This window comes from Lactuca sativa, chromosome 3, assembly GCF_002870075.4.
Source record: "Lactuca sativa cultivar Salinas chromosome 3, Lsat_Salinas_v11, whole genome shotgun sequence".
Taxonomy (NCBI): Eukaryota; Viridiplantae; Streptophyta; class Magnoliopsida; order Asterales; family Asteraceae; genus Lactuca; species Lactuca sativa.
The window spans coordinates 96,932,247-96,947,999 of NC_056625.2; the positions used below are offsets into that span (position 1 = coordinate 96,932,247).

A 15,753-nucleotide genomic window follows, 5' to 3' on the forward strand; every position below is an offset into this window, starting at 1 on the left:
TTTAGAAAATAGCCAAACACGTTATATTATCTCTATAAGTTATAATATGGATGAATAAAATCAAATATATTGTATTTAACACTAAAAGTTTAAAAATATTTACGTACCTTAAATAATTAATTATTTTTAATTTTCGAGTGATTTGGTGTCCAACTCTTTCTTTAGATTTAGCCGTTTGGTAATCGGGTCTCCAACATGTATCGATAATTGTTTAAAAACACATTACTTTTGGATTTTTATATTTGGACATAACCTTTGCTTTAATAATTATATATTTATATCTGTTTTGGCTAATTTTAATGTAATAAAATTAACAAGTATTGTTGATATTGAGCTTAAATTCACAATTTCTTTTTATTATTTAAAACTAGCTTCGACATCTAATAGATAATCAAACATTTTAGTAAATCAAAAACATGAAGAAAAAAAAACTTAATCTTACAAAAACCTTTCAGCATTTTCAATAATTTTACACTTTGTTCCTAAACAACCAACATACAATGCCTACATCATCTTCGATTAAATAGCCCCTGAATAATACCAGCTGCTCCTCGCTTCTTGGCCTAAAACATTCCTCGAAATAAATAAATAAAATAAATAACTATATATCATTGTATGTGTTATCTTATCTCACAGGCACACTGTGCAATGTGTCTGATATGTATTATATCAGACACATTTGTGCTTGATACAGATTATATCCGACACAATGTGTCTAGACACATTGTTGTCGGACAAATTATTGTATCAAGCACAACGTGCCTGATGCATACAATATGCATCAGGCACATAGGTAAAAAAATACCTTAGCGTTGTTGAATAAATCATCTGCAATAGCCTCACTTTGTTTACGCTTTTTTTCTTCCTTCACAGACTCCGCTACTCCCTCATTCTCATATTCAGACCCTCTGCCACATATTTCAGTATATAAATAAATAAATAAATCATTCCAATTTTTTTTCATTTTATATACACAAATAAAACCAAAATCAAATGTATGTCATCATACTTGTAAGGATTCTTTGAAAAAGGCACAAGATTGTAGAAACTATTTCCTGATTGAGTTTCCATCTGCATATAAATTTAACCTTTAAAAACAAAAACAACGTAAAACAAATAATGATAATATAAATAATTTACCTTTTTAAATCGTTTAAAGTCCAAAACTTGGTTTTTAGTAGGAGAAGGCAGAGAAGATGGTAAATTTGTATCTCGAATGATCAAATCTTGGCTAAAAATAACATCTGAAATCCCATTTACAGGTGTAATTTCATCATCTTTTGTATCATTTGTGGCTATATTTATGTATTCATCGGCTTTTATTGGATCTATTGGATCATGAACAATAGTTTCCACTTCATGTTGAACAGATTCCACATTATGAACAAAGGATATTTTCCCTTTTTCATCTTCAAAAGATTCTAATTTTTGACTTTTACAAGATGTTGAAACTGATATGACTTCTATTTCTGGCTCTGAATCTGCTACAATTGTCTCATCTGTGGAGCATGAAGATGTGACATGTTCTGCAATCGGAAATTAAAGATATTTTTATTTTTTATAAACTTTAAACATTTGTGTACTTTCTAATTTTTTTTAAATTATTATATAATTGTATTTTAAAATTATTCCTTATTAGGGAATTGTACTTTTATAAAATTCACCCATTGTAACAATGTTGGATTATGATGACATGGCACAAGGTAACAAGTTTTCATGCCATGTCATCGTCCACATAGGATGTCCACATGTAATATGAAGATACTGCTTACATGGCAAATGCCATGTCAGCGGTATATTAAACGTGGACATCCTATCTGGACGATAACATGGCATGAAAACTTGTTACCTTGTGCCATGTCATCATAATCCAACATTGTTACAATGGGTGAATTTTATAAAAGTACAATTCCCTAATAAGGAATAATTTTAAAATACAATTATATAATAATTTAAAAAAAATTAGAAAGTACATTGCTATTTTGTATATAAAAAAGAAATATTACCAGGTGGTGATACAAAAACAAGAGGATCCAGGTGTCCAGATAAAGTAGCACAAATCAAATTAATTTCACTCACTTTTGGTAAAGATGTAATAATATGTGTACACTCAAAACCCTCTTCAACAGAGATGACATGTACAACATGATTGTTTTCATCTTCTTCTACACCCTGAAAAAAAAAAGATTTTTTTTTTAAATTTAATTGGAACATAATTTAATACAGAAAGAACGACTTAATAGAGAAACCTGGCTTTGGGGAATGAATTCTTCAACAGGAATAACTTTTGCACCAAATGTTTCAAGTAATGGTTGCAACTTTTCCTTAACTTTATACTGTGAAAAAGTTTATAAACATAAGATTTTATAAATTAAAATGAAAAATAGAATGCATCATAAAAAAAAAAAAAAACAAAAAAGAGAATATACCTTTTCTGATGATTCCAGAAGAAAAGTGTATCCATTTAAACAATTTTCTCTAGATTCAATGTTAGCAATTTTAACAGAAACTCCTTGCAATATCAAGGTATGAGGATCACTGTAGGGAAAAGAGTAAATATATTTTTATGATTATATAAAAAATAATAATATAAATATTCAAAAGTGAATCAATTAAATGTTTTCTTACGAATTGCAGATGGGAATTTTGGTGTCAATACGTTTGTCTGCAAGTGACTGAATGCAATCAAACATGTTATTTAATATTTAGTATTTACATACATAAAATTAAACATTGTTCATATGAGTTATTAAATTTTTTTAATGATTTTGATCACTGAATAAAAAAAAAATAATGTTACCTCTATCCATTTATAACTGACAAAATGTTTTTTAGACATAATAGCATCAATAAGAACACCATTTACTGAAGCATTATCATCAAGAACAACATGTGTGCACTTTGGGCTCCATGTATTACTCATAGAAGCACCTGTACACCATTTTGTAAATTGTAATATTATTCATTGAATATATTTAAAAAAAAAATCAAATAATATAATTCAATTCTTGATATGATGAAGCCTACTAACCAATTGATGATATCTTTTCTTTAAGTTGTTTTAATCGCGAAGAGTCAAATCCACAAAGAAAAAACACAATGGAAATAAAACTAAACCTGCAGTAATAAATTAGCAATCTTTTGTCAAGATTTTAAAGAAAAAAAATATAAAAAATTGTTTATAAAATTGGTATACCTGTAAGTGGCACTACCAGTTCCAAATGAAACAAGGTCTTCATCATCTAATGTTGTTTCCTTATTTGGAAACTCATGAACTTTTTCTTTTTGAGACCCAAGAGGCTTTGTAATAAAAGTTCCATACTTTGAGCAATCTTTAATCCTAATTTTGGATGATTTCTTTTTAATATTGTCAATGGAAATCATGGCATCAATGATTATTTCTGCATGAACCCTAGAAACCCCTTTATCTTTATTAACGATTATATCACATCCTATATAACAAAGAATCCAAGATTAGTAAACTTCTATGATACAAAAATGAAAGAGTAAATGAGAGCAAATGGAATTGATAATTTGGATTTTTACCTTTTCGCCCCACTTTATATGTCCCTTTGCTAAAGAAGTAATAAGTTTCTTCGCCTGAAAATGAATTCAATTTCAGTAGAAATAATAAGAGTAAGTCGTTTGATCGTTTCCCACTAATTTAAACTTTCATCTTCACAATGTTCAGTTTCCTACTATTGTCGTTTGATGATCTGATTTGTCTCAAAACTCAAAACAATACAATTCCCCTTTTCTCTGATCATTTTTCCTTCGAAAGCCCTCATTTACAGTTAGTTCAAGTGTAAACGAGTAATATGCCTTACATAAATGAAAATTTCGTTCTATTTTTCCTGCATCATCATCATCAACATTATTTTTTACTTTACTTTTTGCTATAAAGAGAACACCTGGTTAAACAAAAAGGTACCCACTAAGATTGTTGGCATAATCTTGCATTCTACTAAATGCACTGAAGCTATTCGACGAAATTCCAGAAAGAAATACACATGTTGAGTTCCTGTGTTTCAGATGAACTGGAAATACGAAGAAAAAAGATGAAGAGGGAAAGGTTAACCTGGAAGGGGGTCGGCGGGAAAGAGGCCCCAAACCATTGATGCCGTCGTTCGCCGGAGATTCTTCGCACGTCGAAGGGGGTTTCGAGTCGATTTTGGAGAATAATATGTGACTTTTGGCCCTACTTCAAAAAAAAAGTTTAAAGTTTAAACCGAAAAAATTATTTTCGATTTTCAACTATTTAAAAGTTATATTAAAAAATTCGGTGAAGAATTATATGATAGATTAAAAAATAATAGTAATTTGGTTAATAAATTCTTATAACTATTAATAACTTCAAGAAACATATTTCTAATTTTCATAATAATTAGTCTGAAAATACTAACTTTGCAATAATATGATTTATGTGGGCACCAATTCTACAAGATAATCTTTGCAATAAAAGGAGTTTTTAACATGATGAAATGAGAGTCGGACAAAAGGTTTTTGTGATCTAGTCCATCATGGACCAAATTTAAAATTAATATGTTAGATTGAGGTTTTCAATCAATTTTAATTAAATATATTTTTTTAATTAATTGGTTTGGATTGAAGTTGAAATTTTCACCAAAATTTGGACATGTAAATCCGTTGTACTTTAAATCCTAAACTTATGCGTCACTCTATATTATGTGATTTCAAATTGATTTGTTTTTAATCGTAAAGGAATATTTATAAAAAATGTTTGGTTTTACTATAAAATATGTCTTTATATTTATCAAAAAAAAATATTTTCCTTTTATAACAAGTATTTAGGTTATCATGATATTAAATTCGTAAAAAAAACTTCAACTTTATAATATTTGATGTTTTTATACTAAGGTTTTTTTTCATTATGTATTTATACAGAAAAACATATTTATATAAAAAAATATTTAATTAAATATTATATTTATATAAAAAACATATTTATATAAAAAATATGTTTAATTAAATATTGTATTTATGTTGCTTTTAAATGTTATTTTTTTATATATGATTTTTTTTATTTGATTATACCGTTTAAAATTTGAAAATATGTTTTTAAACACATAAATACAAAATATTTTTTAGATATAGTATACATAAAATAGTTTTTTTTTATAACTAACCTAAAAGTCAGAGGGTTATCTTAGCCTTAAACAAAAGAGCGAGGGGCCAACTTGAGGTTCGTGTAAAAGTAAAAGGAGACACACTCTCGTGTGACCTTGATGGTTCATGAGCAGTAGTAGACTCCGATTACCCTCGAATACTCCTTTGTTCGATTCGATTACAGAATACGCAAGGAACAACAAGCGGCAACAATGTCGTCTTAGAGCCACTTTGCCATTCCCTTCCAAAGTTATCGAGGTATGGACAAAGAAATTGACGTTCTTGTGCGAAAACCCTAACTTATACATATCGCATGCTACCTGTTTGATTAAAGTCCTCAATGAGTAAACTGTGTGTGATGTACTACCACTCTTTCCTTCCCACGATTGTATTCTGCTTAAAAAAAGGAATTGCAAGTTCCAAATGTAGTGTCAAATGATGCAATGCCATCAATTTCAGGGCTCACAGTGGCGTATGCTCTTGATTATAGTTCTCGGAAGGTGGAACTCATTTTGTTGGTGTATTTGATGAAGTAATCACTAACCTTGTAATTCTTCTTAACTTGTTTCAGTTATTAAGAAATCATCCCAAACAGTTAATCTCTTCAGTTTAGAACTTTATCCATCATACACACTACACAAAAACCAAGTATGACCCCTGTTTCATCTAAGCAGTACACAGGTAAATTTATCCTTTCATTCTGTCTACAATCATTTTATATCTAAATCAATTTAACTATCTTCATTCATATAATCAATAATTTAATCATAGATGATGTAAGCTTGTTAATGGTGTTAATTGACACAAATCCATTGTTCTGGAGCTCAACTGCTACCCCTTTCTCATTCTCCAAGTTCCTATCTCAAGTAAACACAATCTTTTCATAACACTCTTTACATAAAACTACAAAAACACATGTGAAAAACAATTAATTTATGAAAATGATGTAGGTTCTTTCATTCTTGAACTCAATTATTCTACTAAATCAACTGAATCAAGTGGTGGTGATAGCAACTGGATTCAACTCTTGTGATTACATATATGATTCTTCATTGGGGCATGGAAACCTGAGAGCTGAAACATTGTTGCAAAAGTTAGAAGAGTTTGTGATTAAAGATGAAGAGCTTAATAAGCAAGAATCAGTTGATGGAATTGGATCTTCTTTGCTTTCAGGATCTCTTTCAATGGCACTTTGTTGTATCCTTTTTCATAATTTCCACCATTTTGTGTTTATCTTATGTTTTTACTACTTTCATTTATTTTTATGACAACATTTTAGTATTTTTAATATATAAAAAGATTGTTTAAAATAACAACAGTTATTAGACATACAAAGAGTATTTCGTTCTGGATCAATTCATCCACAACCTCGGGTAATTCTTCTGAATTCATCAATTAGTTTATAAATTATAATTTAAATATTACCTATTAATTTAATTAATCTGATAAATAATGACAGATTTTGTGTTTACATGGATCACAAGATGGACCTGGACAGTATGTCTCTCAACTTACTTTTTTATTTTTTAATTTCTTTTTCCTTTTATTCTAACAAAAAGATTTTATATTTTTCAGATATGTTGCTATTATGAATTCAATTTTTTCTGCTCAAAGATCAATGGTGCCTATAGATTCATGTGTTATTGGGTCACAACATTCTGCATTCCTGCAACAGGTGAGTAAATTACAAATTTGTCCCTCTGCTTATCTGTTAAGTTTATGAAAATGACCATTTTGCCCTTACTTGAATATATATTGATGTTATATGATTTGCAGGCTTCTTATATAACTGGAGGTGTATATCTGAAGCCACAACAGCTAGATGGATTGTTCCAGTATCTAACAGTATGTTGAAATATTCCACCCTGGCATATATTTTAAATATATATATTTTTCTTTTAAGAAAACTAAATTAAAGATTATATATATTTTTTCATATGCAGACAGTATTTGCAACAGATTTGCATTCACGAAACTTCTTACAACTTCCTAAGCCTGTTGGTGTAGATTTTCGTGCTTCGTAAGTTTTTTTTTTTTTTTTTTAATATAATATATATATATATAAATGCTAGAAGTTAAGTTTTTTTATTTTATTTATTTATTTTTTAAAATGCAGGTGTTTTTGTCACAAAAATACGATTGATATGGGGTATATTTGCTCTGTTTGTCTATCTATTTTTTGTAAGCATCACAAGAAATGTTCAACTTGTGGGTGAGTATTTATTTTAATGTTAATTATTCTCAATTCATATTTGTTAATTATTATTAATTATAAATTGAAATTTATGGGTTTTTATAAATGGGAATACAGGTCAGCTTTTGGTCAACCCCAAACAAGTGTCTCCACATCAAATCAGAAGAGAAAAGCTCCTGATAGTTAAACTTAAAGCTTTCTTTGTATGAAAAAAGAGGTGGTTTGCTGAATTTTGTAGGCAATTGTTATAATTACTAAAACTTACTTTTTGATGAGTTTTTATAAAACTTTGATTATTTGATTCCTATAAACTCATTAAACACTTTAGTTTCTAGTTTTAATCTTTTTATTTTGAGCAAGTTATGAATTTCGTTCATGTGGTTTGTCAAAAAATTATGTAGGCAAATTACGGTGTAAATATTAATTTTTGTGATCTCTTTTAGGAATTCTCACATCATTACATGTAGGCCATTTATCTAGTTTAAACTCAAATTGCTTGATGTTGATAAGAACTAATTGGATACATATAACAATATTGATACTTACAAATATATCATCCAACGAGAAATTAAAAGATTGTTTTATTAAATTACAAGAATCATCCTTGTGGTTTGGTTCAATCTACATGTTTTGTCCCTTCATAAATGTGTGTGTTCTTGTGTATGTTTGTGTGGCTGTTTTTATGTGAAAAAAATAAAATAATCTATATTCCGAATTATAACATTGTTTTTCAAAGCACATTGCTATAATTAGGAACTGTTCATAAATGTGTGCAAAAGGTTGCATATAATTCATGGATGTAGCATGTGTTGCATTTCATATACATTGTATCTCATTGCATAACATGTGATTGCATTTGCATCATGAGTGTATTGTTTATACTTAATGTGGTATTGATGAGTTGAGATTTCCTTGTGAGATATCATTATTACACATTAAGCTATATGTTTATTTTTTTTTTATTTTTTTTTCAAGAGAGAGCTATTTGTTTATCGTTACTATGTTGAAATGTGTTTTAGGAATGGAGTTGGTAAAAAGGGAAAGGGGTCCACTTTGACCAAGATTAAAAGATCTAGAAGATTGCTTAGCTTTTATGTTCATGTTGGAAACCCTACTCATGGTCTTATTCATGTTTTTATATGTGTGTGTTGTGTATGTGGTGCAAATGTGTAGTCCTTTGAGCCAAAGTTACATTTATTTGTGAATGATTTAAAGGGTTGTTTGATATACAACTTATATGTTTGGGTTTGATTCGGTCAGATTCAGACTGTTTGATACTACAATTAAAAAAATCTTTGTTTCGGTCCTATAACCTTTGATATTCTTGTTATTGTGTCTGATGAGCAGTGACAGACACATGACCTAGATGTTGCCGATGCTACACCGGACACCTAGGTAAAACCACCCTTGCTGATGAGAAGCTGAGTATGACTCAATCAGACATTGACTCATTCAATCGTTGTCAAACAACTCTTTATAGTATATTGTAAACCATTTTAAAGGAAAATTTCATTGTGCTTTTCATCGGGTCTTGGTGTTACATTATTATGCAACAAGTCTCAAAATTCATTTTATAAAGTTTATTATTTATATTTTATTTTAAATTTTTAACTAATATATTTAACCTCAATCAACTGTATTTGTGTTGATTATTGTACAACAAATGATATTTATATATATTTAAGAACCTCCAATTCTCAACAAAAATTATATAATCATATAACATAATTTTGTAAAATTTGTAGACCATTGAACATAACATTAGATTGTATACGTATTCATCAAACTCACTCAATTTTCTTGGTTCATTTCCCCCCATTAAATTATGAAAGCAGGTCTCAACAAATTGCAAATATTAGACCACCTCTATTATATTTTAGTAGTTTAGACTATACAATTTCCCCAAAATTCTCATTAGTATGAACATTTTGCTATGGTAAAAATGGGTGTCTATGTTAAAGATGGGTGTCTTTTTAGCTTAGCCAATCTTTTTGCTATTCAATGCAATCTAACTCCTACGTCATCTCCCTAATTGACTCAACAATCAATTTTACCAATCCTATCAATCAATCTATATTAATAAATAACTTTCATTTTTTAGAAAATGTTTAGGTAAATATTACATAACTGAAATTAAAAGGACCAAAGAGTAGTATCAAAAATACATCACTAAATTTCATACATCAACTGTTTTTCTATTTCAAACACCAGAGTGGTCCAATATATCACTGTCTACCTTTTTCAAACACCAAAAGTCCAAAAGTGGCATAAACCCCATCAAAAAAACATGCACCAAAATCCACATTCATATGTATCTATGGTTGATTATCCATTAGAAGACCTAAAAAGAGACTTTAAAGCTTCGATCTTTCGAAGACATGCTTCAGCTTTCTGAATGGCGCCACTTCTTCCTTCTTCTGCTCTTCTTCTTCTCCCTCTTTTCGTCTTCCCTTCTTCCCTCTCTACCTTCATCCTCTCCCGTTTCCTACTTGACGACTCTATAATTTGCCAAAATCAAGAATCATTAACAACAGATACGATGTTTGAAAGAGTAATTAAATCATCAAAATGAAATTGAAGATCCAACCTTGAGTGAGGATAGATAGATGAAACTGCTGCTGCTGCTGCTGTTTTCGTTCGAAAGATTGTTGTTGTTCTTCTTCATCGAAAAGTTGTATGAATGCTTTGAGCTCGAGCTTCAGAAGTTGAAATCGAGTCGGGTGTTGAGCTTCGAGGATCTTGAGTTCTTGCTCGGCGAGCTCTTTCATCTTCTTGTGGGTGCAGAGCAGAGTGTGACGGAGTGGTGAGTGGTTTAAATGAAAATGGCGGACACAGGTTTTTAGGAGACCTGCCGTTGTAGCCCACTGTACGAAAAGGAATAGCTTTTTTGTTTTGTTACATATCCCCATATTTATTTCCTTCTTTTTTGTTTTATCTCTATAAACAATAACTTCAACGTTTTAAAGTATATTTTTTTAAAATCTCTTCTTTCTAACTAGACTTGTCAATCGGGTGAGTTTGGAACGAATCAAACTTGATCCAAACATTTTTAACAAATTTCAAAATCCGATCCAAACCTGTTCCGTAACCCGCATGTTTTGAATAATCAAATTCATACCTTTATCCATCGAATAAGGAGATATCCAAACCCGTCCCATAACCCGTAGTTTTTTGAATAATCAAACACATTTTACTTAAATCATAAAATCACATTTATTAAATAAAACTAAGTGTTGATTTAGAAAACACATTATGTACTCGATGACTTTCTATTGGAATTAAAATCATTCTTTTAGTTACTTCCGATTAGTTTTTGACCGTCGATTACATTGATAGAGAATAACAATTACAAACTTTCTTCCGATTGATAAATGACCTTATTGATTTATAAATGAAATTGATAATTACATGATTAAATATAAATGAAATGAAATCATGACTCTTAGGAGAAGACTGAAATTATAGAAGTTGAGTCGTCGAGTCCTATGTAAAAACAGTTTAGTCTTTTGTCTTTTCTCTTTGGGCTTCTGATTGGAATTTAATGTAAACTTTAGACAATATAAAATATAAATGTATAATTCTAAAATTTATATGAGGCGGTTATAAACGGAGCAGATCAGTGATAATCCATACCCGACCCTTTTAATAAAATGGTTAGCGGGTACGGGTCGTTAACGAGTAAATAGATCAAAAACTATGCTCCAAACCCGTATAATTGTTAAGGGTTTGGATCGGATCAGGGTCAAAACCCGTCCCATTTTGTCATTTGTCATATTTTTATTTAATTTGTCAAATGTGATTTTGTGATTATTTTGAATTAATATTTTTTTTATATGTCATTTTATTAGTTTTTTTCTATTTTTTTAAATCCACATAATATTTTAATGTAATAATTACAATAAATATAGTAATAAATAGATATCAATGTCATTAGTGAACTTAACTTTAAATTTCAAAAAATTCTCAAAATTAAAGCTTATTAGTTTTTTTTGTTTATTTATTTAAATTATTTGTTTAAATTTAAAAGATAAAAAACATTTCCATTATAATAATTTTTTATTTTTCTTATTTTCTTATAAATTCAAAATTTTCAAATATTTAAACATATATATATATATATATATATATATATATATATATATATATATATATATATATATTAAATTAACTCATGTAATACATGAGTCTCACAACTAGTATTTTATTATTTACTATTTAGGTAACATAAATAGAGAGCAACAAAATATTATTACTTTTTGCACGAGCAAATATAGTATTCAATTTCATAAGTAATTCTATATGTTATTAATGCATATTTGGTCACACTTTACTTTGCATGCTCCTTGAAATTATGTTTCTTTCAAGTGACATGATTTGTGTGGTTGAGAACATTTGGAAAAATTCTACAACTTCAGAAATTATCGGTTGTCTTGTCGAATTGAGTTTGATTAAAATTGATTTTTTAATGCTTAGGAACGGGGGCACAGTTTGTCATGTGGTTTAACATGGTGGCAGTGGGGAACATCGTCCCCACCCTACAATCTTGAATACATTTTGGCCACATTCAACAAGAAACAAGAGTGGTTTCTCTTTCTGTCTCCTCTCTAATGCATCTCTCTTTTCTCTTACCATCTCTCATCTATCTATTTTCTTCTTTCTTTTCCACCACACACCCTATGGTTTTACCACACCAAAACCACACTTAAATCCTATGTGGAGTGTCTTTGCCATGGTAAAAACATGGCATGACACCCTCCAACCTAATTCAAACAACGAGCAACGATGTTCCTTTCTTTTCACACACGATTATAAATTCTTGCAGTGAACGGTACCATGTCTCGTTCTATTTGCATAATCATTAATCTGAGGAAACTACAATACCTTGACTCATTCAAATATTCCTGGTTCTTAACATCAGGATTAATAGGAAAGCATCAAGATTAATATAAAAATGTTTTGTTAACATATAATCAAAGAAACTATTAGGCAATTTTAGAGTCACCGGTTATTGTTGGGTTTTATAGGAAACAAAATTATACAATACAGAAAACAACCAACATTTAATAGAGTACATGCATCTTATAAAAGATCTATAGCATACACCTTGATAATAACATACAATGAACATCTAAACCTAGCATAATCGTGGGGAAATTTCGAAATTACAAACTTTAGGGTAACATACCTTTTGATTTGTTGTAGTAAACAAATCACACCATTCCCTTGTAGTGTTGGTCTTGGAAAGCTTAGCACCAAAATGATGATGTCTCTAATGACTCACATCCAAACCCTAGAACTAGAAGACAAAATGGGAGAGGAAAAGGGATATTTTTGGCTAGAATATCCTTCAAGGAAGAGTATGAACGAATTTGAGGTCCCTAGGGGTCATATTTATAGTTTAGGTAACTTATGAACAAAGCAAGATTTGAATGATCAAATAATATATTTAATCCAAATGTAAATCCTTCCTTATTATCATACATGAGGCTTCTAGAAACCCTAGAAAGGCTCCTAAAACCGTCCACCTTGATGATAGATTCTAAAATTGTCTTTCCTTGCTCAACTATGAACAATTACAATTCACCCAATGCACCTTTAGTTAATTCCAATTGATCCAAAACTAATTCTGATTGATAATTAATAAATTCTAATTGATTTCCATTAATTTATTAATTATAAATTAACAAATCAATTATTAACAAGTGATCTCATATTAATTTATTAATCATATAATAAATTAACAAACCAACTATCTATTTCCAATTAATATATTAATCATATAATATATTAATAAATTATTTATTACAATTTATTAATCATATAATAAACTGATAAATTTATCCTCTCTCTCTCTCTCTCTAAATGTCATTCTAACTAAGTTCTAGTTATGAGGGCAACCCGAAAACGATTTTGCTTCTAATTACAAGAAAATACCAATTTAGTTACTCATTTAGACACCTTAATCCAACAGTCTCCCACTTGGATAAGTCTGTAACTATAATTACAAGTATTTACCTTGAACTAAAAAACAAAGAGTGTTTTACAAAGTCACTGACGAACTCTTATTCAAATCAAACATTGGCCTCTAAGATAAGTGATCAACTATTCATTCATTCTACAAGATATCGTATAGACGTGAGACATGGATTAGAATCAACCTTATAGTCCAAGATTTTGTTTCTCGATTTCCTGATTTATGACGACTGAACTCATACTACTAATTGAAAACATCAATTTCGTCCGGGCCCAAAGATATCACTTTTCCTGTTAAGGCAAATGGAACGAATTACTTTGACTATATAGTCATACATTTTACTAACCAAATCATGCATGTAATTACTCTTTATAACACCAAGTTATGAGATGTGTTTGGGTAAACTAATACACAACTGATTCATAAACTACAAACTATATGTCCCTGCTTAAGAATATAAGATATTATCGTCTTAGAATTACTCGTGATAAAATCTATGAAGTAATATCTAAGCACGAGTTTATCCAATACTTAAAATCTATATTTTGAAAGTACTCATGAATATCGTAGCAATTCCAATGGCAATGTCTTAACCTCAATCGACAATCTACAATCAATTAATGACAGTCTTATTTCACTACTCACTTCCAAAAATATGAGCGATCGTGGAATTTTGAATAATAATAAAATTACTCAGGGAAGTAAACATGCAAAATGCAACATAATAATAAATTAATTAACTATGGTTTCAAACTTACTGAATATAAATAATTCTTGTTATTTAATCCCATAGTAATTATGAATTTATTCATTGTAAAATGTTTCGAGTAATCAACTAACCACTTGAATTAGATAACATCAGTCATGCATAGGTTATGAACATGCATATTATGCATCTCTATGGTCCTAGACAAGTCCCCTTATGAACAGTTCTTGCTTCTCATTTTTTTGGATTTTATTTATTTATTTATTCTTACTAGCACTACGTGTTATCTCCTCAACATACCACCGCCTATGCACACTTACCTCGATGCTTCCCACCGCCTCTTGAAAACCATCCATCTCTCTCTAACTCATCGATAGATCATAATTTGAATGTAGAGTTGTGGCTTCACCTACATGAGCCACCACTTTCCCTACCCCACCTTCACCTGCTACACTGATTAGAATAGAACGAGGCCATGCCGACGAGCTTAACGCGAATGGATAAACAAGTGACAGAGTGAAGCGATGGTGCTTCACTTTTGAATCCCATTGGATCAAACGATGTCGTTTCTTATCCTAGTCACCGTCATACTGTCCCACCTCCACCGTTGCCTACCTCCGTTAGGGTTTTCCATCTAATCTCAGATCTTCAGGCAGGTGTTTTAGATAACGGTTTGGATTGATTTCCACTTCCATTTGGGTATAACCACGACCAACCTCAACCCTAATTTTTTACTTTCGTTCTCTCATCTATAATTTCTTTTTTGATTTTGTTTTTCAGTAACTTTCGGTACCCGTGTACACCCATGTACACTTCTTGCTGGCCACCACCACAATCTTGTTCAAGGTGTGTGACGGACCAATTAGGCGTGATTTCTCTATTTCCCATATGTAGAGACTAGAACTTGAACTATTAAATTTGGAGGGTAATTAGAAAGGTTTTGAAATTTTGAACTAAATATGTTAACAAATAGCTCCTTGATCGTAAGGGCATGCATTGGGAGATTGTCTTCTTGGATATGAATTTATTTAAACATACATATCGAGTTATTTTTTTGTTTTTATCTTCGAGTCCTCTATTAAATCGATTGATTTCTTTTTTCTTCCTCTTTCTCCCTCTAGAAGATGATTTTCCCATCAACTTTCTTTTTCAACCCTTGTTGTTGCAGTCATTTCTTTGTCTCTTTAATTTCAAGATTTTAGTATGAAATTCGGTACCTTATCTTGGAGTTATAGGTCAGGTTTTGATTTGATTTCTTTATTATGTAAGATTTAGGGGGGGGGGGGGGGTGTTTCTTTTATAATAATATTTCATTTACAACTCCATTTATATGTGCGACTTTCCATGTTGACACACTTGAAAGATTAGGAATCACAAGGCATTTTAGGGTGGAAATAAAAAATGTTGTAAACGAAACTTACAGGTAATGTTCATAACTTTAATCTATTACCTAAGAATGGTGTCCCAATTTTATAGTTAAAAATACAGTATTAGCCACAAAAATAGATGTCGGGTGTAGGGGACGTGCAAATGTTCATGGGAGTTATCACTTGTGCTCTAGCCTTTCGATTATTAAGGATAAATGGGTACGAAGTCTCATCAGGTATATTTCTTAAAAAATGTATCGAATTACAGTAATTATTTTCACTTAATGTTCTTATCTTTTTTTTTTTGTTTCATCACTTGGCTTGTGTTGTAGATCCATTGGCTAAAGTTACTAAAGAGGGGGCTCACAGGACTTCATGCAAAGAT

General features: G+C 30.1%; 3 protein-coding genes across 5 annotated transcripts; 1 reads left to right on the plus strand and 2 right to left on the minus strand.

Moving 5' to 3' along the window:
• Nucleotides 1–329: 329 nt before the first annotated feature.
• On the minus strand, nt 330–4,234 carry LOC111895839 (nibrin homolog). Its single transcript, XM_023891897.3, has 13 exons — nt 4,079–4,234; nt 3,547–3,600; nt 3,197–3,452; nt 3,032–3,117; nt 2,801–2,931; nt 2,629–2,675; nt 2,430–2,538; nt 2,250–2,336; nt 2,007–2,172; nt 1,141–1,526; nt 1,010–1,071; nt 806–908; nt 330–563 (listed from the first exon to the last, which is right to left on the minus strand). Exons 1-13 carry the CDS (start codon nt 4,113–4,115, stop codon nt 510–512), a joined length of 1,578 nt encoding a protein of 525 aa, XP_023747665.1. The 5' UTR covers nt 4,116–4,234; the 3' UTR covers nt 330–509.
• Nucleotides 4,235–5,187: 953 nt separating this feature from the next.
• Nucleotides 5,188–8,619, plus strand: LOC111895843 (general transcription and DNA repair factor IIH subunit TFB4). 3 transcript variants are annotated; one of them, XM_023891905.3, is made up of 12 exons: nt 5,188–5,385; nt 5,699–5,808; nt 5,899–5,993; nt 6,078–6,324; nt 6,454–6,500; nt 6,587–6,624; nt 6,703–6,802; nt 6,904–6,972; nt 7,071–7,147; nt 7,244–7,339; nt 7,439–7,538; nt 8,341–8,619. In XM_023891905.3, exons 2-11 carry the CDS (start codon nt 5,778–5,780, stop codon nt 7,506–7,508), a joined length of 870 nt encoding a protein of 289 aa, XP_023747673.1. In that variant the 5' UTR covers nt 5,188–5,385; nt 5,699–5,777; the 3' UTR covers nt 7,509–7,538; nt 8,341–8,619. The 3 variants fall into 3 exon arrangements, with proteins under 3 accessions (XP_023747673.1, XP_042756178.1, XP_023747672.1); XM_042900244.2 differs by lacking the exon at nt 8,341–8,619 and adding an exon at nt 5,587–5,627 and having other exon boundaries at nt 7,439–7,688; XM_023891904.3 differs by lacking the exon at nt 8,341–8,619 and having other exon boundaries at nt 5,189–5,385; nt 7,439–7,688.
• Nucleotides 8,620–9,428: 809 nt separating this feature from the next.
• On the minus strand, nt 9,429–10,203 carry LOC111895834 (uncharacterized). The gene is made up of 2 exons (XM_023891893.3): nt 9,909–10,203; nt 9,429–9,819 (listed from the first exon to the last, which is right to left on the minus strand). The coding sequence occupies exons 1-2, from the start codon at nt 10,087–10,089 to the stop codon at nt 9,647–9,649; spliced, it is 354 nt and encodes a 117-aa protein (XP_023747661.2). The 5' UTR covers nt 10,090–10,203; the 3' UTR covers nt 9,429–9,646.
• Nucleotides 10,204–15,753: the final 5,550 nt, after the last annotated feature.